Source organism: Rhinatrema bivittatum, chromosome 1 (assembly GCF_901001135.1).
Source record: "Rhinatrema bivittatum chromosome 1, aRhiBiv1.1, whole genome shotgun sequence".
Lineage (NCBI taxonomy): Eukaryota > Metazoa > Chordata > Amphibia > Gymnophiona > Rhinatrematidae > Rhinatrema > Rhinatrema bivittatum.
The window spans coordinates 483,958,239-483,983,644 of NC_042615.1; the positions used below are offsets into that span (position 1 = coordinate 483,958,239).

Genomic DNA, 25,406 nt, shown 5'->3' on the forward strand with positions numbered 1-25,406 from the left:
CATTGCAAAAAGGGTGGTGTGCAGACGGTGGCCATTTGCCACTGGGAGGTAGATGCTTGGGAACTGACCATAAAAAACGCGAACACAGACCTACCGAGCGGCGGAGGAATCTGTTCACAATGGGGGACCCCGGAGCAGGGGAAAAACCTAATGAAAACTTTGAATTGTTCCGTGAGGAAATTGTGAGGAAAAAAGTTCTCACAGAGCTCCACAAACTGTAAGGCAACAGTTCCACAGAAAAAAGAAGACTGAAGGGGGACCTCGTGTGGCCACGGGGTTGGTGGAATGCTGGGCATGCTCAGTGTGCCAGTCAAAGTTCTAGAAACTTTGACAAAAGTGTTCTGTGACAGGGCTCCATCTGATGATGTCACTTATCTGTGAGGACTGCCATCCTGCTTGTCCTGGGAGAAATAGCATTGCCACATCCAAGAACATGTCCAGATATATTTTTGAAAGAGTGTGGCCTTATTAAAAAAATTTAATTTTCTCCCATCCCACAAGTGCACTTCAGCTGTCCATGCTGTATTATTGCTTTACATATACCAGTGTACAAACTCTGGGAGCTTTTAGATATTGAAACATGCCAAATAGGACCCTTCACATAAGCTGCACACCTGTCTGCCAGTGCTCTTGCCTGTGGGTCACTCTGCCTTTCTCTGCTCCCTCTTTATCTCACTGACCAATCTGACTAACCCTTATCAAAATGTCACGTGTTTTCGCAACAACTCTTCCTTTTCATAACTCATATACTACTGATGTTATAGCTTTTAAATGTTAAACTGTTAATGGTTAAACTGTTTCAATGTTAAATTTCTACTGTCAAATGTATTTGGTTGTTATACTTGTAAACCGGGGTGAAGGCACTCAGCCATACCTCGGTATAGAAAAAACCTTTAAATAAAAAAAATAAAAAAAATAAACATATGAGGTCCAGACCTGGCACTTGCTCTAAAAGCAACCGAAAGGCACTTCAGTTGCTACCAGTAGCACCAGAGATGTGCTGTCATCAACAGGAAGCTCCCAAACAATGGCCTCTATGCATAGGCCGTAAAATACCAGACAGCAGAATTCTGATGCCTCTTCAGAAGACCTTGTTGCTGAATCCAAGGCCAATTTTTCCCCCCACTGACTCCCCCCTAAGACCCCCTCCCTCTTCCATTGCCACTGCCCTCCCCCCCCCCCCCCCCCAGCAAGTCATCCCTGCTCCCCTAACTGCAAGAAACTCAGAAAAGTTTTATTTGAGGGAAATTTTATTGCCAATGATCAGCAGTGATACAAAAGGAAGTGGATAAAATCATTATAAAGTAATTTCTCCTTTCTATCCTAGGGGATGGAGGAGCTCCGCAAAGCAGTCAAGGATGCACCTGGTATCCTAGAATAACTGACCCTCCTCTACCGCAGGCTTCAGAAATACACGCAGAAAAGGGATGCATGATTAATAAAAACACTTCCAGAAACCTGTGCACCTCCCACACACAAGTGGCTGAAAAGGAAGTGGAGGTCTTACCATCCCCACCATCTCTATGCAAAAGGCCTAGAATAGAATAAGTTCAATGTTAAAAACATCTTTAGGATTTTTATAAAACAATCATGATTTCTTTTAAACCAGGAGTACAGATTGTGCTGTAGGTTCATCGATCCCTCCCTAAACAGAGGCTCTGAATACTCCAAGACAACCCCCTCCCTTACATGTAGGCTCACAGGAGCTGAAAACCTCTTTCCCCAGGTCCATTCCACAGGCTCCAAGATATCCTTGTCTGCCAGCAGGCTCCTAGAGGATAAAAGAACCTTCTCCTCCTAGGCTCTGAGGGCATCAAACACTTGTTCCCCAGGACATAACCAGCACACTACAGTATGTGGAAGCAGCACAGCTAACATGTGAGCCAGGACACTCACATCCTTGAGACAGAATGCAGGAAGCTTAAAGCAGAAAACAAAGTAGCGAAGGGAAGGAAGAGTGAGATAGCTCATCCCAAAAAAAAAAAGTTTTGGGATTTGACTGATTCTCACATGCTCTCCAATCCAAAAAAGGAGAAAAAAAACAAGAAAGGAATGAGCTCTGTGGATGACCCAGTAACAATCAAAATCTTCAGAGTGATGCAGCTGCAGGGAAATCTGTAGACGACTCCATTACAAGCCAGACACAGCCAGATACATCCGATGTTTAAACACTGCCTCCTGTACAGCATTCTGGGATACATAGTCCTATTATTTATTCTTAGTAATAAAAACACCACATGACTAACTCCCAGAATGCCTTTGGGATGAATGTTTGCCAAGCGTAGCAGCAGGAAGCATCTGCTCAGCATGTCAATGTTTCAGGACAGAGAAATTATAAAAACAAAAATAATTTAAGAAGTCCGAGTTTGTTATTGTTCATTCGGATTGGGGTTGGCATCAGGGTACTTGGTGAGGTCAAATGTCAGGACCTTGCTGATGACGCAGTCACCTTGCTGAGGATTTAAAAAAAAAAAAAAAAAAAAAAGTATTACAAGGAGCACCCACAAACACTATGAACGCAAGTGAGCACTATTGCTCCTAGGCTTCTGTTCTACAGCTGTGGATTAACAGCAAGCAGCAGTGTTCCAATACATAAAATGGGGCAGGATCAGCTATTCCCATTTCCCCTGAGGAAGAGACAATCCATGATGGGCTTAAATCACAGCAGGGGAAATTTATGTTGGACATTAGGAAGAACTTTCTAATCATGAGAGTGGTCAGGTACTGAAAGGCACTATCTGGTGGAGCTGGTGAATTCTGAGTCATCTATAGCAGTCCTGGCCACACATCTGTCAAAACAGTCCTCAGTACATCCTGCTTACTAGTAGAGGGATGTAGTTACTGACCAGTACAGTCCCAGTCCCTTTCAGTCTCATCTTTCTTCGATTCTAAAGCCTCTCCCCCCCAACCCTGTGGTCCCCTTCAAGCCCCATCTTTCTCTGATTGTAGTCAAGAGCTCCTAGAAACCGCACCATTTTCATTCTAGATGACACCCTGCAGTCCTTTCCCGCCCTATTTTTCTATGATTTTAAGCCTGCTGTATCAAAGATGATCTCAGGTTATAAACCCACTTGCAGATTCTCCCTCTTTACCTCTGGGTAGACACCAATTAGACTCTCAGCCTTGGTGTAGAACTCCTCCTTCAGGGAGATGACAATGGCCTGGAAGTTGCAAGTAGACTGCTCTTTGATATAGTTTGCAACCTATAGGGAATGAGAAACAGCAGGGATGTTAAGTGTAACTCAGATTTCGCAGGCTGCTACAAGAGCTGGTAGCATGGCATTGATAGTTAGGGCAGGGGACAGGGAGAAGAAGAAAAGAAAATATCTGGCAATACTAAACCCACTTTTCCAATATTTGTGTTATCCAGTGCAGCATCAATCTCATCTAGTACAAAGAAGGGAGATGGCTTGTAGCTGTAGGAAGAGAGCCAAGAAGATTGATCATCATCTAATAAAAAAAATATACCCTCACCCTATCCCACACAGTGTCCCATACAAAGGATCCTCAAATTTATGTATTCATGTTATATTTTGCAGCCTTCAAAAAAAGTTGGGTTCCCCCCCCAGACTCAACCTCACTGTGCTTTCTCACATCCTCAGCTTTTCCAGAGATTATGCCTGTAATATTTAAATGGTGAGACGGGTATAGGGCATATCTCATGGCTCATACTCCACCTACAATGTTAAGCATGACCAGTCATATGACAGTATGTGCACTATCATCTGGAAATAAAAATCATATTACATCCACACTGCTGTCTTTACTCTGGCAACCAATTCAAGTTTACATAAAACATAAAACAATGACAATAATTCATAAAATCCTTACTAGTCATGATACTGTCTGGCATGGGGTATCACTGCACTTATATTCTCCCCAAAGAACACTAAGATCTTCAAACAGAACTTTTGGATGTGCCCTCTGTACACCACGCTCATCTTGGTGAAATCAAGGATAGCGCAATTTCTGTTGCTGGTCCAAGACTCTGGAATTCAATGCCTGAAGCACTAAGAGTCATTACTGATGGAAAGATATTTTAAAAAGTCTTGGATCTGACTCTTCACAGCAGCATTCAACACTACATAACCATTTTACTACACTGCTTCCCATCTCAGAGATCAGTCTGTTTTTAATTCTTGCTATGTAATTTTGATTCATTATTGAAAACTGTCTGATCTCCCCAGGAATGGTGGAAAATAAATAAATACCAAAGGCAGTAAGGGACTGAAAGATGAAGCAACTTAAGGTGACAGATGACTTAAGGGACATGGCAAACTAAACAGCAGTGGTGGTTCCCTTACCTATGGATTGCAAACAGCAGGGCCAACGCAGCCACAGTCTTCTCCCCTCCAGAAAGGTTGTCCATAGGCCGAAAACGTTTACCAGGAGCCACACAGTTATAATTAATGCCATCCAGATAAGGCTCTTCAGGGTTTTCAGGCCCCAGGAATGCCTGAAAGAAGGCAAGAGTGGAAGGAGAAGATAAGAAAAGGAGGGAGGTCAACAGGGAGAAAAAAATAAATGAAGGAAGGCACAGGAAAAGGGTACCCCACCTGTGCACTGCTGTTCCGGGACAGCGCCTTGTAGATCTCATCAATGTTGGTAGCCACAGACTCAAAGCAGGCATTGAAGCGGTCAAAGCGCTCTTTCTTGGTTTGCTCGAAGGCTTGCTTGGCTTTCTTGGCTCGTTTCCGGGCAGCTTCAAACTCTGTCATGGGATGGGGTGGAGGACACAAGCACACAAACTAAATCAGCTGCAATCCTTGAACTGAGAGAAGAGACAGGAAAATTGGTTCTTACTTGCTAATTTTCGTTCCTGTAGTCTCATGGATCAGTCCAGATTCCTGGGTTTATGCATCCCTGCCAGCAGATGGAGACAGAGAAAGTTTAACTGACACTGCTTCATAATCCTTGGTGCCACCTGCAGTTCTCCTCAGTATTGAACTGTACTCCAAGCCAAAAATCAATTGCAAACACACTGTCAAAAAACCTGAAGAAAAAAATAGTCAAACAGCCTAACCAGGATTAGAAATGGAAAAAAATTCTGAAAGCAATCGGAACTGAGCAGACAACTCTCCACCTCCATAGAACAGGCGAGTTCTGGACTGATCCGTGGTACTACAGGATAAAAAATTAGCAGGTAAGAACCAATTCTCCTTTCCATGTACGTACCCGGATCAGTCCAGACTCCTGGGATGTACCAAAGCTCCCTACTTAGGGTGGGACCTGGAGAGTCCCGCTCGCAAGACTCTAGGCCCCATCTAGCTGATAGCGTCTCACAAAAGTATGCAGCAACTTCCAAGTCGCCACCCAACAAATTTCCTGTGGCAAAACCAACTGGGCCTCCGCCCACAAGGCTGCTTGAGACCGAGTAGAGTGAGCCCTCAAACCTTCAGGGCTCAAACCTGACGGCCTTTGATCATATACGCCGACCCAATAGCCTCCTTAAGCCACCTCGCAATGGTAGCCTTGGAAGCCTGGGTACCTTTCTTTGCACCACTCCATAAAATGAAAAGGTAATCAGATCACCGAAATTCATTCGTTACCTCAAGATACCTCAGCAAAGCCCTATGGACTTCTAAACGCTTAAGCTCCCGCACATGAGACGTAGACGCATCCAAGTCCGGAAAGGCCAGCAGCTCCACTGACTAATTAACATGAAAAGCAGATACCACCTTGGGAAGAAAAGAGGGGACTGTCCTCAAGGACACAGCTGAATCAGAAATCTGAAGGAATGGATCATGACAAGATAAAGCCTGCAACTCAGAGATTCTTCTCGCAGTAAAAATGGCTACCAAGAAAACTACCTTAAAGGTCAAATCCTTAAGGTTCGCTCTGTAGAGAGGCTCAAAAGGTGGCTCACAAACTTCGGAGGACCAGATTAAGGTTCCAGGACAGACAAACTCTCCTCAACTGAGGGCACAAATTCTTAACCCCCCCCAAAGAAACCGGACTACATCTGGACAAGAGAACAACATTCTACCGTCAATTGTACCACATTAAAGAAGCCAAAGCTGCCACCTGAACTCAGAGTTGAAAGCTAGGCCTTTGGTTAAACCGTCTTGAAGGAAAGATAAAATCTTAGAGATACCGAAGACCGCAAGGGCTGAATACCTTTAGCTATACACCATGCCTCAAAAACCTTCCAGACTTTTCAACATATGACAACGAAGTAGACATCTGCCTAGCTTGTAGGAGGGTAGTTATAACTGCCTCCGGGTAACCCCTTGCATCTCAGGCACTGCCTCTCAAAAAAAGCCAAGCCGCTAGACAAAATCGATTGGCCTGGTCTGAAAATATGGGGCCTTAATGAAGAAGGTGAGGAAGATGACTCAATTGTTGAGCCCAACCACTGCCAAGTTGACCAGATCCACAAACCACGGCCGCTGTGGCCACTTTGGAGCTACCAACACTACAGCCCCTGGGTGCCTCTCTAGCCAAAGCAAGATCTTGCCAATCAGAGGCCAGGGTGGGAATACATACAGTAGAACCTCCCGAAGCCAAGGAACCACTAGAGCATCAACACCTTCGGCCCCGTATTCCCGACTGCAGCTGAAAAAGTGAGATGCCTTTGCAGTGAGACGAGTTGCCATTAGATCCACATGGGGACACCCCCACCTCTCTTGAATGAGTTGCAACACTGACTCAGACAACTCCCATTCTCCTGGATCTAGAAGTCTGTGACTTAGAAAATCCCCTTGGATGTTTTTGACCCCTGTGATATGAGATGCCGCTATCTGGACCAGGTGCTGCTCCGACCAAAGAATCAACTCCTGAGCCACCAATCAGTTCTTGATTCCACCCTGCTGATTGATATAGGCTACGTTGTCGTGCTGTCTGACAAGACCTGCACCGAGCGGCCTTGCACCAATGGTAGAAAGGCCAGTAATGCTAACCTCACTATTCTGGTCTCTAAGCAATTGATAGATCAGGAGGCCTCTTCCACCGACCATGTGCCCTGAGCTGATTGTCACTGGCATACTGCACCCCAACCAGAGAGACTGGCATCAGTAGTGAGAATGATCCAATCCGGAACCTCCAGGTCAACACCAACTGTCCCTCGTAGGTGCATTGAGAGAGACAGGCCGATGAAAGGCCTCCAACAACGGGTTCCACTGCACCAACAGAGCCCTCTGTAATGGTCTCATATGCGCAAAAGTCCAGGAAACCAACTCGAGAGTTGAAGCCATCGAACCCAGAACATGTAAAACATCCCAGGCTCTGGGTACCCGCAACCTCAACAAGCACTGAACTTGCGACTGTAACTTGCACACACTCTCCTCCGTCAGGAACACCTTTGCCTTGCTGTGTATTGAACCAAGCTCCCAAATAATCGAGAGTCTGAGATGGGGTTAGGTGACACTTTGCCTAATTCACCACCCAGGCTAGCGATTCTAGAGTATGAATTAACTTCTGGATCATGGTGAGACTTCGCCCTGATGAGCTAATCGTCGAGATAAGGCCCTCACGCCTCAAGGCTGCCACCACTACCACCATCACCTTGGTGAAGGTACGTGGTGCCATGGCCAGCCCGAAAGGGAGAGCCTGGAACTGGAAATGCTGCCCCAGCACCATAAATCTCAGAAAATGCTGGTGATCCCAATGAATGGGAATGTGGAGGTACATTTCTGTTATATCCAACGAGGCCAGGAATTCCCAATTGCACACCGCCACAATTACTGGCTGCAAGGTCTCCACACGAAATCTTGGGACCTTCAACGTTGCACTTACCCATTTCAGGTCCAGAATGGGGCGAAACGTACCTTCTCTCTTTGGACCCATGAAGTAAATGGAATACTGACCTTTGCCCCGTTTGCCCAGAGGTACTGGAACCATGGCCCTTAAGTCCTGCAACCTGTTTAAAGTCTCCCGCAGCCCAACGCTTTTCCACCGACCCACAAGGAGAGACTAGAAAGAGGTCGCAAATGGGCCGTGCAAATTCTAATGCATAACCATCTCTTATGACACCGAGCGCCCTCTGATCCTTAATGATCTTGGCCCACTCCCTGTAGAAACGGCTAAACGACCCCCGATACAGGGAACGACGAAGTGGGCCGGCCTTGATTCATTGGGAAAATTTTGTTCCTGTACCCCCAGCACCGGTGGTAGCTCTGAAGGGCCTACGACTGTCCCACAAAAGGACTGCCCCCAGGCCTGACTATGGCCACAAAACTGCTTCTGCAAAGCTGGGGCTCCTCTCATATGATGAGATCGTCTGTTATCCCAAAAACGTGACTGCTTCAGCTTAGGCCTATCCTCCGGCAACTTGTATACCTTATTGTCACTTAATTGTTTGATCAGTTGCTCCATATCCTCCCCAAACAAAAGACGACCTTTGAAAGGTAGAGAACCCAATCGGGACTTGGAAGACACATCTGCCGACCAGTTACGCAGCCACAACAGTCGCCGGGCTGACACAGTGGAGGCCATAAGATGAGACAAAGTCCTCACCAAATCATACAAAGCGTCCGCTACATATGCCATAGACTCCTCCAAGCATTCCACACTGCTCTCAACACCTGACTTCACCTGCCCATCCTAAAGCTGTTGGACCCAGTGCAGACTGGCACGTTGCATGAAGCTGGTACAAATAGTTGCTAGTAAACTCAGAGCGGACACTTCAAAAATTCTCTTAAGATGGACCTCCAGCTTACGCTACTGAATATCCTCTTAGTGCTGCAGTTCCCACAATAGGAATGGTTGTCTTTATAGTGACCGCCAATACTGCCAAGTCCACTTTCGGAAGAGAAAAAAAGCTCTAAGGTCTGTTCAGGGAAGGGATAAAGCTTCGACATGGCTCATCCCACTCCACCCCCCCCGCCAAGCACAAGTACCGCCATGAAAATGCTCCCTCAAAGAAATAAAAGCTGCCCGGGCGAGCCCTGCAACCTCACCACTCAGCTCCAGCTGCTTCCAAGTCGTCCTTTTTTTTTTTTTTTTTTTTAAGTAATTTTAATAAGTAGTAAGGGACTCCCTTCTCCTAAAGCTATGGGGAGCTGTCCAGCTCAGCCCAGCTTAAAGTAAACAGAAGAGGCAGAGATCCCAAAGGAGCTGTGCAGAGCCAACAAGCCGCCTAAGCAGCCTTGTGAAGGGGAGGGATCTGGACCACCAGATTTGCACCTCATGGACCACACTGGAGCAAGCATACATAAAGGTCACCGACCTCCAGCTCGTCCACCTCAACCAAACAGGGAAGGGTTCTCCCCCCGGGAACCCTCCCCCGGAAGAAAGGCTTGCAAGAAAAAAGAAAAAGAAATGAGCAAATTACAGAACTGTAGGTGTATGCACCAGCCACCATCTGCTGCAGACAAAGAAATACTGAGGAACTGCAGGTGGCACCAGGGATTATGAAGCAGTGTCCGTTAAACTTTCTCTGTCTCCATCTGCTGGCAGGGATGCATAATCCCAGGAATCTGGACTGATCTGGGTACGTACAGGGAATTTGACATTTATACTCGGGCTGATACAGAAAAAAATGCGGGAGAGCTGGCGAGCGCCGGCTCTCCCGACGCGCGCACAGGCCACTCTCCCGTGAGCGCGATTTAGTACCGGCCCGCATGCAAATGAGGGCCTGCGGTAAAAAGAGGCGCTAGGGACACTAGTGCATCCCTAGCGCCTCCTTTTTGACAGGAGCGGCGGCTGTCAGCGGGTTTGACAGCCAACACTCAATTTGACGGCATTTCTCGAGCCCGCTGACAGCTACGGGTTCAGAAAATGGATTCCGGCATAATTGAGCGTCCATCTTCCGACCCGCGGGCCACCGGCCGATTTAAATTTTTTTTTTAAATTTTTGATTTTTTTTTATAATTTTGGGGCCTCCGACTTAATATCGCTATGATGTTAAGCCGGAGGGTGTACAGAAAAGCAGTTTTTTCTGCTTTTCTGTACACTTTCCCGGTGCCGGCAGACGTTAATTTCTGAAAGTAAAATGTGCGGCTTAGCTGCACATTTTACTTTCTGTATCGCGCAGGAATAACTAATAGGGCCATCAACATGATTTGCATGTTGCGGGCGCTATTAGTTTCGGGGGGGGGGGGGGGGGGTTGGACGTACGTTTTCAACACGCTATTACCCCTTATTGTATAAGGGGTAAAGCTACTGCGTCGAAAACATGAGTCCAAACAGTATCAGCCCAACTGTGAGGCAAGTCAATGCAAAGAGCCCTGCTCCTCCCCCTTTCACCCAAGTGCTCAAGACCCAGCAAAGCATAGGAATAGCTAAATCCAGCTAGAGTACATGTCTTTATTGAAGGCCATGAGCATCGGTGGCCAGCAATATCACTATATAAGAAAAATAAGATACGCCTGGGGGAATTCTGTGCAAAAAAATTAAAAATTCAGCAAAATTCTGCATACTTTATATTGGTCAAAATAACACAATATACATTGACAGTCTAAGTAATTAATTTAAAATAAAGAAAAACGTTAATACACGTACTTAAAAGATGCAGAGTTTTAAATATTTTGGGTGGAATTTCCTTAGAAGTTCACTGTAAGTGTGTCTCTTCCACCCTCTCTCCCTACTCCCCTGGCCAGTCTCCTTTTACTTTTTCCTCTCAGGCCCCAAATCCTCCACCTGCCACTATCTCTCCCCTCCCCCACTAGGCTCAAGTCCCTTCCACTCTAACTCCACTCCCAAAGTTTGACCTCTATCTTAGTACAGCCCCTCATACAGGCTCCCTCTGTCCCTCACTCACACACAGACACAGGCTCCCTTCACTCTAGTGCAGTGGTTCTCAACCTTTTTCCCATCGTGACATACCTGACAGGCCACGCTCACATGTGTGACACACTGCTCATTACAATTCATGGCGGAAATAAAAAGTAAAGGTCCAGTAATTATTTTTATTGTTTAAAATGACACAAGGAAAAGATACATATTCTGTCTGAACAGAAATTGCAGAAATAGAAAACATCCCACACCAAAACAGCACCAATTTCCAGCACTTAAACAGTAACCACCTTACCTAAGAAAAGGCAACACTGAAATATTACACCAGGCCTTAAGACACCAATACATCTCCTATTAGGAAAACAGACCAAGTCAGGCTGCTATAGAGCCCTACACAGAAACTACACGTCAGCAGAAAACCTCACCTGAGTCACATGTGCTGACCCTCACCTAACAAAGAATAAAGAGACCAAAACACATACATGCACATACACAGACAAAAACTGAACTGGAAACTGCAACAAGCCAGAGTCTCTGTATGCAGTGTAATAAAGGAAAAAAGAGACATCACCCATCCTTTTAAAACAAATCAAGAAATATAAAATCAGTAGCAGTAAAATCATACTAACAAAAAGAACAGATTATTTCAAAACAGCTGATGAGTGGAATATCCAATAATTAAAAACTCATATAAAAAATTTCTAGATACCAATAAAATATTTCAAAATAACAGACACAAAGACCCAGTAATGAAAAATAAGGATACAAAATATTTTTTGCTCTGCATACCTGGGAACGTTTGATATCCAGGTCCAGGGCCGCCATCAGGGCAGTATTCTTGGGCCTGCAGTATGGGGCCCCAGGATCTACTGCCACATATGGGGGCCCGCAGCCGCCAGGCGGCAGGTGCGCTTGGGGGATGTATTAGTTCATGGCAAAGAGGCCCACTGAGGCTCTCTCCGACAGTCTGTCGCCCAGGGGCCTACTGAAACCTGGAGCCGGCCCTGGGTGCGGGCCCCAGAGAAGGGAGAGAATCAATGCTATGCGTGTCTTTTAGACACGCATAGCATTGATTTAGAGAGCACCGCAGACAGAGACTCGTCCGCGCGCTCTGTCCTGCCAGCGTTCACTGTCTGACGCGGCTGTGACGTCACCGCCGCGTCAGACAGTATGCGCCGGCAAAGCGCGCGGGCCGTCGCTGTCTGCTTGCTAGCTGGAGGCCGAGGAGCCTCGGAGCGCAAAGGGTAAGTAACAAGTTTGTTTTGCCGGTGCATTATCTATTTATTACTGGGGGGACGTCTGGTGCATTATCTATTTATTACTGGGGGGAGCTGGTGCATTATCTATTTATTACTGGGGGGACGTCTGGTGTATTATCTATTTATTACTGGGGGGCTGGTGCATTATCTATTTATTAGTGTGAACTTGCCAGACAACTCAGTTACAAAGACTTAATTAAAGATTTTGCAAATCAGAAAGTAAGAAGACTGATTGCTTCATAAACCTGAATTTGCTGTTATTTCCACTATGAGTCGAGATGGACACAATTCAGTACTCACACTGAACTGCTTTATTGGATAGAACCCACTGGATTTCTCAGATACTGTGCATTTATCTAAGTGATTTGAGTTTGTTGACTTGTTTTTATTTTTTTACACCTATGGTGGAGTTTACACATAGGTATAAACATTGTTGCATATACTTTATCCACTGAATGCTTGTGGCCCAGACATTTTGGCTGTATGGGGCCTCAAAATTCCTGATGGCGGCCCTGTCCAGGTCTCCTGAGATTGTTTTGAATTAGCAGGAGGAGGGGTGGTTTGCTTGGAACTTTCTCCTCTCTCTGTCACATACCAGCACTCTCACACTGGCTCTCAATTACATACCTATACACACATGCTCTCAGTCACTCACATATACACATGCTTTTTCTCTCGCTTATTTAGGCTCTTAATTACACATTTACACACATGCTGTCTATCTTTTCACGCTTACACACACAGGCTTTCAATCACACACATACATGCTGTCTTTTTCTCTCACTCACAGACTCTCATTCAAATGCTTACAAACATGCTCTCTCTCTTTCTCTAATTTACACACAGGCTCTCAATCACATACTCATATGCTCCCTCATCTAAACCAGCTCTCAATCACACACAGACACACATGCTCTCTCTCTTACTTATACACACAGGATCTTAATCATACATACACATGATCTCTCTCACACACAAAGGATCTCAATCATACACACATACTCCTTCACACAAACAGGTTTTCAATCAGAAACTTACACATTCAGGTTCCCAATCGGAAACTTACATTCATGCTCTCTCACAGGCAGGCTCTTAATCACAGACATACATCCTAACTCACTCACACACACAGGATCTCAAACACACATGCTTGCTCATTCACTCTCTCTCTCTCTCCCTCCCTCCCCTCCCTGGAACTAGCAGCAGCAGCAGCCTCCTCCCAACCCTAACCTCCTTCATTTTCAGCCCTCACGGAGGAGTCCCATCGGCCGTGGGGGTTGACGCTCTTCTTCATTTTCCTCCGAGCCGCGCTGCACATTCTTCAGACCGCGCCTCTCTTCTGTTCTTCCCGTCGATGCTGACCAAACTAGCATGGTCTCTTCTTCCCGCGCACGCACCCGATGCTCACCACTTTCTCTTCCAGGCCGGGGGGGGGGGGGGGGGAAGAACAGACCATGCTGATGCCGCTAACTCCAGCTGTCCTGCGCGTTCCGCCCGGGCTGACAACATTTTAAGCCCGGGCGGAGGAGGACCGGGGAGCAGCTGGGTCAGCAGGGGACCGGGAAGTGTGGCGACACACTGGTGTGTCGCAACATACCAGTTGAGAACCACTGCTCTAGTGTACATATACACCCTCTCATACAGGCTCCCTCTCGTGTGTACACCCAAACCGGCTCCCTCTCTCTCTCTCTCACACCCCCTTCACACCGGCTCCCTCTCTCTCTCTCTCTCTCACACACACCCTTCACAGAGGCGCTCTCTCACACACACACACCCCTTCACACAGGCTCTCTCTCTCTCTCTCATACACACCCCCCCTTCACACAGGCTCTCTCACACACACACACACCCTTCACACAGGCTCTCTCTCTCACACACACATACCCCCTTCACACAGGCCCTCTCTCTCTCACACACACACACACCCTTCACACAGGCTCTCTCTCTCACACACACACCCCTTCATACAGAGGCTCTCTCTCTCTCACACATACACCCTCTCTCACACAAATTCCTTCACACAGGCTCTACTTCTTACACATACACACACCCTCATACAAACTCCCTGTCTCACAGATAAGCACCCTCACGTACACACAATCCTTTTTCACCTATACCAGTATGGTATGTGCCAACTGCACTAAGATGAACTCTGATGGAGTTGGTTTTTAAGCCAGCCTCCGAAAGATATAGAAAGTAATCAAGCAGTTTTTGTGTGAGGCAGGAGAAGGATCTAGGGCCCTCTACTCACACCACACAGAAAACCTCCTCCTCTTCAGTCCATAGGGTTTTCTAGTAGAACGCTTTTGAGAAGCCACCAGGATCCGAGACACATCCTCAGAAAGATCAAGCGGCTACAGGATTAACTTCAACATCCAGGTTGTGAGCGACAGGGTCTGGAGGTTGGGAAGCCGCAGCCCGCTCTGATCCTGCGTGATGAGATCTGGGGAAGTCCCCAGACTGATTGGATGGACAACTCCCGCAGGAATGGAAACCAGGCCTGTCTCGGCCAATGAGGGGCGACGAGGATCATAGTCTCTCTGTCCTCACAAAGCTTCAAGATAGTCTTCGCCACTAAGGGAAGACTCTTGCTCCTGTGACAGGCCAGGGCATCAGAGGCTGGTTTGCTATCTGACCTGGACAGGGAGCAGAACTGGCTCATAAAAAACCAGTCCAGGCAAGGAGCCCTCGACTCCCTCTGTCTCACTATATGGCTCCTGCACTCACTGGGATTTCTGATCAACTACCCGAAATTCCACTTGACACCATCTCACCATCTCTCCTTTATAGGAGCCAACCTAGACACTACAGTGGCCAATGACCGCGCAACCACGCTGTCCAACCTTGCCAGCTCAATCCACAGTCGACAAACAGCCTCAGCTCATAAACTAATGACGTTCCTCGGTCATATGGCATCAACAGTCCATGTCACCCCAATGGCACTCTTAGCCATGAGACTGACACAATGGAATTTAAAGTCTCAGTGGCATTAAGCCACTCAGTCGCTTAAGTCCCTTGTCCACATAACCAGTCAACTTCGTTTGTCCCTTACTTGGTGGACGGTCAAGACCAACTTACAAACAGGTCTACCCTTCCAGCAACCGGCTCCTCAGGTGACCTTAACCACGGATGCCTCCAACCTAGGTTGGGGGGGGGGGGGCTCATCTCAAAGGCCTTCAGACCCAAGGGACTTGGACAAAAACCGAAGCGACCTTTCAGATCAACTTTCTGGAGCTTCGAGCGATGCGCTATGCCCTTTATGAATTCAAGTGGAAGGGAGTGGACAGTAGAATGCCTCAGGGATCTGTATTGGGACCCTTACTTTTCAATATATTTATAAATGATCTGGAAAGAAATACGACGAGTGAGATAATCAAATTTGCAGATGACACAAAATTGTTCAGAGTAGTTAAATCACAAGCAGATTGTGATAAATTGCAGGAAGACCTTGTGAGACTGGAAAATTGGGCATCCAAATGGCAGATGAAATTTAATGTGGATAAGTGCAAGGTGATACATATAGGGAAAAATAACCCATGCTATAATTACACAATGTTGGGTTCCATATTAGGTGCTACAACCCAAGAAAGAGATCTAGGTGTCATAGTGGATAACACATTGAAATCGTCGGTACAGTGTGCTGCGGCAGTCAAAAAAGCAAACAGAATGTTGGGAATTATTAGAAAGGGAATGGTGAATAAAACAGAAAATGTCATAATGCTTCTGTATTGCTCCATGGTGAGACCGCACCTTGAATACTGTGCACAATTCTGGTCGCCGCATCTCAAAAAAGATATAATTGCGATGGAGAAGGTACAGAGAAGGGCTACCAAAATGATAAGAGGAATGGAAAAACTCCCCTATGAGGAAAGACTAAAGAGGTTAGGACTTTTCAGCTTGGAGAAGAGACGACTGAGGGGGGATATGATAGAGGTGTTTAAAATCATGAGAGGTCTAGAACGGGTAGATGTGAATCGGTTATTTACTCTTTCGGATAGTAGAAAGACTAGGGGGCACTCCATGAAGTTAGCATGGGGCACATTTAAAACTAATCGGAGAAAGTTCTTTTTTACTCAACGCACAATTAAACTCTGGAATTTGTTGCCAGAGGATGTGGTTAGTGCAGTTAGTATAGCTGTGTTTAAAAAAGGATTGGATAAGTTCTTGGAGGAGAAGTCCATTACCTGCTATTAAGTTCACTTAGAGAATAGCCACTGCCATTAGCAATGGTAACATGGAATAGACTTAGTTTTTGGGTACTTGCCAGGTTCTTATGGCCTGGATTGGCCACTGTTGGAAACAGGATGCTGGGCTTGATGGACCCTTGGTCTGACCCAGTATGGCATTTTCTTATGTTCTTAAGGAGTGCCTCTCCAACAAAGTAGTCTTGATTCAAACAGACAACTAAGTAGCAATGTGTTACCTGAACAAACAGGGGGGCACGGGCTCTTAACTGCTCTGCCAGGAGGCAGCGCAGATCTGGGCCCGAGCCCTGTCACATTCAATTCTACTGCGAGCCATTTATCTGGCAGGCACACACAATGCATTGGCGAACCGCTTCAGTCGACGTTTTCAACCACATGAGTGGTCTCTGGATCCCTCTGTCGCGAGCAGATTCTTCCACCGGTGGGGTCAGCCGACCATTGACCTCTTTGCGTCCAAACAGAACCGCAAAGTGGAACGCTTCTGCTCCCTACACAGGGACCGAAGAGCACCAACCATGGATGCCTTTGCTTGCCCCTAGAACATGGGCCTGCTATATGCGTACCCTCCGATTCCGCTAATAAGCAAGACTCTCATAAAGCTACAACAGGACAGAGGCTCAATGATACTCATATTGGCCACGCCAAGTCTGATTTCCCATACTTCTCAACCTCTCCGTCCAGGAACCCATTCGCCTGGGCACAGCGCCCAACCTCATAACACAGAATCACGGCAAGTTACACCACCCGAACCTCCAGACCCTGGTTCTGATGGTCTGGATGTTGAAAGGTTGATACTACAGCCCCTCAATCTTTCTAGTAGCATCTCTCAAATCCTCGTAGCTTCACGAAAGCCTTCCACACGGATGTCTTACCGCTCTAAGTGAAAGAGGTTTACTGTGTGGTGCACACAGAAAGGATTAAATTCCTTCACTTGCCCCATACCAACACTCTTAGATTATCTCTGGCACCTCTCGGAATTTGGTCTCCAGACTTCATCTATCCGAGTACACCTTAGTACCATCTCTGCTTACCATCAAGGAGTAGGGGATGCCCCGATAACAGCTCAACCCCTGGTGAGTCGCTTCATGACAGCTCAACTACTACAGCTTAAGCATCCTCTATGACATCGGTCATGGCATGGGTCCTCAATGTGGTACTTGCACGGCTCATGCACACTCCTTTTGAGCCCTTGCACTCCTGCGAACTCCTGCTTTTCCTAGTAGCCATCATGTCTGCTCGCAGGGTGAGTTACAGACCCTTGTGACCTACTTACCTTACACAAGGTTCCTCCATGACCGAGTGGTTCTCCGCACTCACCCTAAATTCCTTCCTAAGGTGGTAACTGATTTCACTTAAATCAGTCCATAGTCTTGCTCACTTTCTTTCCAAGGCCTCACACTCACCCAGGTAAGTGAGCTCTGCACACCCTGGACTGTAAGCGTGCGCTTGTATTTTATTTATTTTTTTTATTTGTAATCTATTTTTATTGGCAGAACCCAAAGAATAAACATGATAATACAAAAACACAACTATCATATTCAATACATGATATCATGAGTATGAACATATAACATAGTAATGTGAATGAGAAGCTAACACAAATGGTAGTCTACCAAACATTTATAACCCTTAACAGCTTGATCCACCACCCCTCCCTCCCCCACCCCCCCAACAGCCTGGTATTTGTAGGTATCTGTAAGCAGTAAAAACAGATAATAATGAATGAAATTATCAGACGTGCATATGGAAGTACTAATCTCATTTAGAATATTACAGAAGCAAATGAGACATGCAAGGCGATATAGGCATAAATATGAATAAATACCTGGGAGTACATATTGAGCAAAAGGATACTGAACTGCTGTTACGCCTATACTTAAAGCTAACAGATACTGAATCATACTACACTAAATAAATAGACGGCATCCAGGGTATGTTAACTACAGGCAGCGAGGCTAATCCTAGCAAAGAGAGCAGGTACCACATAGAGCATGCAGAAAGCTGCCGGGTCAGCAGAAAAGAAAGTGGGTTACACATTAGTGGCTTGAGCTTGCTTATCAAGCCATTGCTGGTATGGGTCCCAAGACCTATAAAAGGCAGGTAAGCGATTATGATGGGTAGCGGTGAGCCTGCTCAATTGATAATAAGAATGTAGGCGTTGGAGTATTCCGGCCACCGAGGGAGCCAGAGCCCGTTTCCAATGTAGAGCTATTTCCGCCCTAGTTGCAATAAATACCTGCAACATAAATTTATATGTATCCTTATTGCAATCAGGCATGGGAAGACCCAACAAGGCATGCCATGGTGCAGGCGTTACAGGCGTACGTAAGATGAGAGATAACCATGCGAATACTTCCCGCCAGATCGCAGCGACCTTTGGACATGTCCATCAAACATGATAGTAAGTTCCAACCACCCCACAACCCCTCCAGCACTGATCCGTGATGGTTGGAAGAAATCTGTGTAACCGTTCAGGGGAATAATGCCATCTGTATAACAATTTATAGCAGTTTTCCTGCAGGCCCGCAGAAAAAGAGCATTTGTGAGCCATATTATATATCATATCCCAATCCTCATCTGCAAGGACCCTGTGGAAATCTGATTCCCAGTTAGAGCGAAACCTTGGGAGACCACATCGCTTTCCATTAATAAGAGCATATATTTTAGAAATGATACCCCGAATAGACGAGGCATGGGAACAGAAAGTTTCAAACAGTGTGCCCGTGCCCCGTAGTGTGCCCCTCCGCAGGCCTTTGTGAATAAAATAATGGAGCTTAGCGTAAAAAAGAAAGTCTGTTTTAGTGCTGGGACTTTGCGCACCCAGTTGGTCCCTGGTGAGGAGGACCCCCTGCTGGATAACATGAGCCAATTTGTAGATACCAGCCCCCTTCCACCGTGCAATCAGGCCAGCAGACTCAGCACCAGGCCCCATAATACTAGTAAACAAGTGAGACATTAAAGAGAAGGGCTCAGTCCCCACCATTACTGGCCTCCATTGCTTCCAGACCCTCATTGTGGTAGCTAAAGCAAAGGGCATCATTACTACTGGAGGCCAAGTGGAGCAGGGTTGCCAAGGCAGCGCCGAGATGGGCATGGTACCCAACAAAGCTTGTTCGAGCTTCACCCACTGAGGAGGGTCATGTGTGCAATGAAGGGTCACCAATGCACGCAGCTGCGCAGCACAGTAGTACCAAGAGAGATTAGGCATTTGCAGCCCCCCTCTTGACCTAGGCTGATATAACAGAGCTCGAGACACCCTGGGGGGCCGCTTCCGCCAGACGAACTTACACATAATTTGCTGCCATTGTTTGAGCTGTTTAGTTGAAATGTGTATGGGGATAGTGGTGAAAAAATAAAGGAAACGGGGTAATACGTTCATTTTTAAAATGGCCATCCGACCAAGCCAAGAATGAGCATTCTTCTCCCACCTGTCCAGGTCACTCTTGATGGAGGTTGTAAGGGGATCATAGTTTAGATCATACAAATATTTTGTGTGAGACCCCAGGCGAACCCCCAGGTATTTAATAGATGTAGTGGCCCACTTGAAAGGAAATAAGTGGCTTAACACGCCAACCTGCGCAGGCGATAATGTTAAATTCAAAATTTCGGACTTCTCGTAGTTGACTTTCATGCCAGAGACTGCCATAAACTTGCCCAATTCCTCCATAACACCTGGAAGTGAGGAGTCAGGATTGGTGAGAGTAAGCAGGACATCGTCAGCAAATAAAGAAATTTTAAACTGCATATCTCCTCTGGAGATGCCTGCGATATTTGTGGCCGCCCTGATGCGCAAGGCAAAAGGCTCCAAAAACAGGGCAAATAATAATGGTGACAGCGGGCAGCCTTGTCTTGTCCCCCTCTGTATGGCAAAGGGCGCCCCATATCCCCCATTCGCCTTCACTCGGGCGAGTGGTTTCTCGTATAGCTTCCTCAACCACTTAAGGTAAGCCGCCCCAAAGCCCATAGCACCCAGCACTCGAAATAAAAACTCCCAATGTACAAGATCAAAGGCTTTCTCCGCGTCGAGTGCGACCAAAACCGCTGGAGTGTTGTCCCTATGTACGAGGTCTATAATGTCAATGATTCGCCGCACGTTGTCCGCTGCCATTCTGCCCGGAACGAATCCCACCTGGTCACCATGAATGATCCCTGGTAATATCCCATTAAGTCTGGCAGCAAGGATCCTAGCCAAGATTTTCAAGTCAATATTGATTAAAGATATTGGGCGATAGGAGCTACACCGCGTAGGATCGCGTCCTGGTTTAGCCAGCACTGTGATGCCTGCTGTATTAGCATCTGGAGTAAGAGAGGCCCCCCCTACCAGGGAGTTGAAAGCAGCAGTCAAAGGTCCCGCCAATTGTGCTGCGAATTTGCGGTAGTAAGTCCCCGTATAGCCGTCTAAGCCTGGAGCCTTACCGAGTTTGAGTTTCTTAATAGCAGAAAGGACCTCATCTATCTCAATAGGTTTATCTAAGAAATCCCTCTGGCTAGAAATAAGCCCCGGCAACCTAACCGATTGCAGGTACTCATCTATGGCTCCAGCCGTGATGGACTCATCCATGGCATACAGCTTAGAGTAAAAGGCAGTAAAAGAGGCACGAATACCATCAGATGCTGTAACCATATCCCCCTTCTCATCATGAATTTTGGCAACCACCGTTTTAGCCTGAGCGACCCGTAACTGCCTAGCCAAATACCGGCCCGCCTTGTTCCCGCCTTCGAAGAACTGCTGCCTCGCAAGCATAAGTTGGTGACTAATAACCGAATCCTCTAGAGCCCGAATCTTGTCCTTAACCCGCAGTATCTTCTGATACATCAGTTCTGATTTAGTATGACTATGCGATTGAATCAAAAGGGCTAACTCCGTTAGCCATGCATCCCGCTGCTTCTCCCGCTCCCGGTTGCAATGGGCCGCCCTAGCAATAAACGTGCCCCGTATCACAACTTTAGAGCACTCCCAAACCGTTAGAGGGGACATGTCTTCAGTCTGATTCTCCTGAAAATATGTCTGTAACTGCTTCTCCACTTGACTAGCAAATTGTGGATCCCTCAAAAGGCTATCATTAAGTCGCCAGTGACGATATCCCCTGTCCTGAGCGCCAAGGGAGCAGGTCAGCCAAATCAAGGCATGATCGGACCATGTGATGCTGTCAATATCTACTCTCTGAACCGTGTGCTGAAAGGTAGAGGACAGGAAAAAACAATCAATCCTGGTGTACGTGTCGTGTGGGCGGGAATAATAAGTATAGGAGCGGGAGTGCGGATGCCTCACCCGCCATATATCCACCAATCCCCAGTCCGCCAGGAAGGTATGCCACTGGCGCCTAACTGGGGTTGCGGAAATCTTCCCTGAACTAGAATCTACCATGGGGTCCTGCACGAAGTTGAAATCCCCGCCCAGAATCAAGTCACCCTCTACATGAATCCGCAGGAGGTCAGTCAACGTATGCACAAAGGAGGACTGCTGGGAGTTCGGGAAATAAACATTGAGCAACGTGAGTGTCTGTTTACCCAGTCTAAGTTTCACCAACACATATCTCCCTAATGGATCACACACTTGGGAAATCACTTCATGCACTAAGGCCGAAGAAATAAGAATACCCACCCCAGCATACTTGTGAGCCCTAGAACTGGCAGCCCAGACTGAGGAGGAATAGTTGGGAAAAATCAAAAGCCTTTCATGGTGTTTGCGGACGTGTGTTTCCTGAAGGAAAACTATTGCAGGCTGTTGCCTCTGTAACTCCCTCTTGAGGAGCTGTCGCTTCCTAGGTGTATTTAACCCTTTAACGTTTAAGGAAATAAGTTTAGCCGCCATTAGGTGTCAGGAAATGCCCAATAGGGCCGCTCAATACCCCCGAGAATCTTTGCAAACTTCCCCAGTATGCACCCATCCAGCCTTGACTCCCATCGCCTCCCTTACTCGTATCCTCCTTCTTACCATGCAAATACTTCCCATGCTGGCAAAAAAATGTACATCTGAAAAAAGTATTCCCCAAATAACCAGGCCTTGCCCCCTTCATTCCTACGGTATCCCTAGTGCTCAGTATGGGATACTCCTCTCCTAGGAGACCGTTACAGCCTCCGCAAAGCAGATACATTCCCCCGAGAAGCTCCCCCTCCCCCCCCGATCCCGTAGCAATACTGTAACCTGAATAGTAAGAAAAACTTTGAACCCACGCTACAAACTCCACTGCATGATCAAATGCTAGCCCACACTCCCTCCCTGTGAGGCATATTACCCGCTGTACAGCAATCGCTTCAACCGGACATACATTCAACTCGGGAAACCATTGATAACCTCAATGTAGGCACTAAAAGTTGTAAATTGCCGCTGAAAAGTCCACTGAATTGGATTAACTCCTCACCCCAAGTCCTGTGCCGGGGAGCGGCGAGTCTCTGACTGCCTCCTTAGACGTCTGCCTCCTTTTCCCGCCCTTTGCCATCTAGGTGCAGTATCGAGGGGCTGCTCAGCAGGCGCCATTTTAGAATGTTGAAAGGAGATCGGGATGTTCGCCTTTCGGAAGGCCTCCGCTGCTTCCTCTAAATTGGTAATACGATAATTAATCCCCTGGGCCTGGAAAGATAAGCCGAATGGGTAAGTCCATTTATAACGGATATCTCTCCCGCGTAGCGTCGCTGTCACTTCCTTGAGATCGAACCGCTTCTTCAGTGTAAGAGCCGATAAGTCTTGAAATATAGCAAGTTTTAAATTTTTCCAGGTAATTTCGGTCAGCCGGCGCGCCTCAGCATACACCCGTTCCTTCATTGGGTAACTGGTGAAACATATCACAATGTCGCGCGGTCTTTGGTCGCGCCGTGGACCAAGTGCTCTATGCGCCCGCTCGAAGCTGATCTCCGGCACAGGAGTGGCAACTGCAGGATCCGGATCTGGGCTCCGTGAGAGCAGATGGGTGCAAATCTGTGTAGCGACCTCCGAGGCATCATTAAATTCAGGGGTGTCCGGTACCCCTCTAATGCGTAAGTTGTTTCGACGACCCCGATTCTCGAGATCTTCAACTTTAGCTTGCAGCATCTGGAGTTCTGTGGTAGTTGTAGCCTGCCGAGTAGTAATGTTATTAATCGCATCCCCATGTCGGTCAAGACGGCCTTCGTTCTCGTCCACGCGCGTTCCCAATGCCACGAGGTCTCCTCGGAGATCAGCCATAGTTGCCATAAGCTCCGACTTATGCTGCTTTAAATCAGCACGAAGCTCTATAAACCACTGTCGAGCTTCGTCTCTAGTAAGCAATGCCGAAAGAAGCTGGTTATCAGAAGACTCCAGGGCCCCTGCCGATGGTTCGCTAGCCGCGGCCTCCTCCGTAGGGGGATGCGAAGAATCGTCGCCATCTTGTCCCGGCTCAGGGGGAAGCTTCCCATAGGAAAACTGTTTCAAATCTGTAGTTTTCCGCTTCGTGGCCATTGTACAAGCCGCCGAAACAAGTCCTAGCGTCCTTGCTGAGAACTTGTGCGTGAAAAGCGAGGCTAAAGAAGCAATTGAATGGGTTATAAGGATCGGGGGGTCGGAGCTCACTCGTTATGCGACCGCTTGCATCGGCTGCCAACAGCGCCCCCCCGCTTGTATTTTATTTAGACCACACCGCAGTCCACCCAACTCTTTGTTTCTTTTGACAAAAACAAGCTTGGAGTTGCGGTGGGCAAGCAGACCTTCTCCAACTGGTTAGCAGACTGCATTGAATTCTGCTACCGGCAAGCAGGCCTTCCACTCGAGGGACGAGTACAGGCATACTCAGTCAGGGCCATGGCAACGTCAGTAGCGCACTATCGTTCAGTACTGATTGCAGACATCTGCAAGGCTGCGGCATGGCGTTCTCTCCACACCTTCGCAGCACATTACTGCCTGGACAAGGCTGGGCGACAAGACTCTGTCTTTGGCCAGTCTGTCCTAAGGAACTTATTCCCAGTGTAGGAACTCAACTCGTCCTACCTCGATCTGCTATGAATTTCAGACTGCCTCATCATTGCTAGCAGCACCCCAGTTGTTGTGCCTGTAGCACATGTTGTGTGCTGCTTGGCCTGCTTCATTGTGAGTCAGCCTATAGCTTGCTATTCACCCATATGTGATGACTATCATCCTGCTTGTTGTGGGAGAAAGCAAAGTTGCTTACCTGTAACAGGTGTTCTCCCATGACAGCAGGATGTTAGTCCTTACGAAACGCGCCCGCCACACCGCGGAGTTGGGATCGATATAATTTTCTTATTTTATTTTTCGCTCGTACTTTTGCTACAAACGAGACTGAAGGGGGACTGGCACACTGAGCATGCTGGGCATGCTCAGTGTGCCAGTCAAAGTTCTAAAAACTTTGACAAAAGTATTCTGTGTCAGGATTCCTTCTGATGTCGTCACCCATATGTGAGGACTAGCATCCTGCTGTCCTGGGAGAACACCTGTTACAAGTAAGCAACTCTGCCTTACCTCCCTAACATGGCATTAAGAGATTTCAACTGCTGATAATGGATTAACTGAAATAAGAAAACTGTTTCTTACCTGCTAATTTTCATTCTTGTAGTAACACAGATCACGCCAGACTCCTGGGTTTTGCCTCCCTGCCAGCAGATGGAGAAAGTTTCACCGACACTGTACATAACCCAGTGTGCCGCCTGCGGTCCCTCAGTATTGACCTTTACCCAAGCCAAGATAACAGCAACAACCATAAATTTCTAAACTAACTTCTAAGAAAACTCCCTCCCCTCCAAAGAGCCAGAAGAAAATGCAGGTGCCAAAAAAAGAAAATGGAAAACTCGTTTCCCAAATTTAACACAAGCAATCAGTATTGAAAACCTCCAACTCTGCACTATATACAAAGCAGCAGTATGAGCGGAAGACTCTCCCTCCCAGTAAATGGGCAGGTCTCTGGACTGATATGTGGTACTACAGTAACGAAAATTAACAGCTAAGAGCCAATTTTCCTTTCCCTGTATGTACCCAGATTAGTCCAGACTCCTGGGATGTACCTAAGCTCCCCTGAACTTGGGACCCGGAGAGGCTTGCATCAGTGGTGACTATTACTCAATTCGTAACCTCCAATTCCACACCATGCTCAAGACTGGTGCAAGTAAGCCCAATCTGGCTTCCCTCTCTAACGGAAGATGATGATGAAACTCTTCTAACAACAGATTCCAGTGGGAGAGAAGAGCCCCCTGCAGAGGCTGCATTAATTCCAATGTCGATGTCATAGAACCCAGGACCTGTAAATAGTCCCAGATCCTGGGCACTGAAAGCTCTAGCAGAAGCCTAATCTAACTCTGC

At 47.1% G+C, this 25,406-nt stretch overlaps 1 protein-coding gene across 1 annotated transcript in view; it reads right to left on the reverse strand.

The window, feature by feature from the left end:
* Nucleotides 1–1,228: 1,228 nt before the first annotated feature.
* Nucleotides 1,229–25,406, reverse strand: part of SMC1A (structural maintenance of chromosomes 1A) — a 90,555-nt gene continuing 66,377 nt past the window's right edge. The window contains exons 21-25 of the mRNA XM_029607480.1: nucleotides 4,557–4,711; nucleotides 4,305–4,456; nucleotides 3,347–3,416; nucleotides 3,093–3,203; nucleotides 1,229–2,453 (exon numbers count right to left, since the gene is read on the reverse strand). Coding sequence (XP_029463340.1) covers nucleotides 2,370–2,453; nucleotides 3,093–3,203; nucleotides 3,347–3,416; nucleotides 4,305–4,456; nucleotides 4,557–4,711 — 572 coding nt within the window. The 3' untranslated portion in view covers nucleotides 1,229–2,369. The remainder of the gene's footprint in view (nucleotides 2,454–3,092; nucleotides 3,204–3,346; nucleotides 3,417–4,304; nucleotides 4,457–4,556; nucleotides 4,712–25,406) is intronic.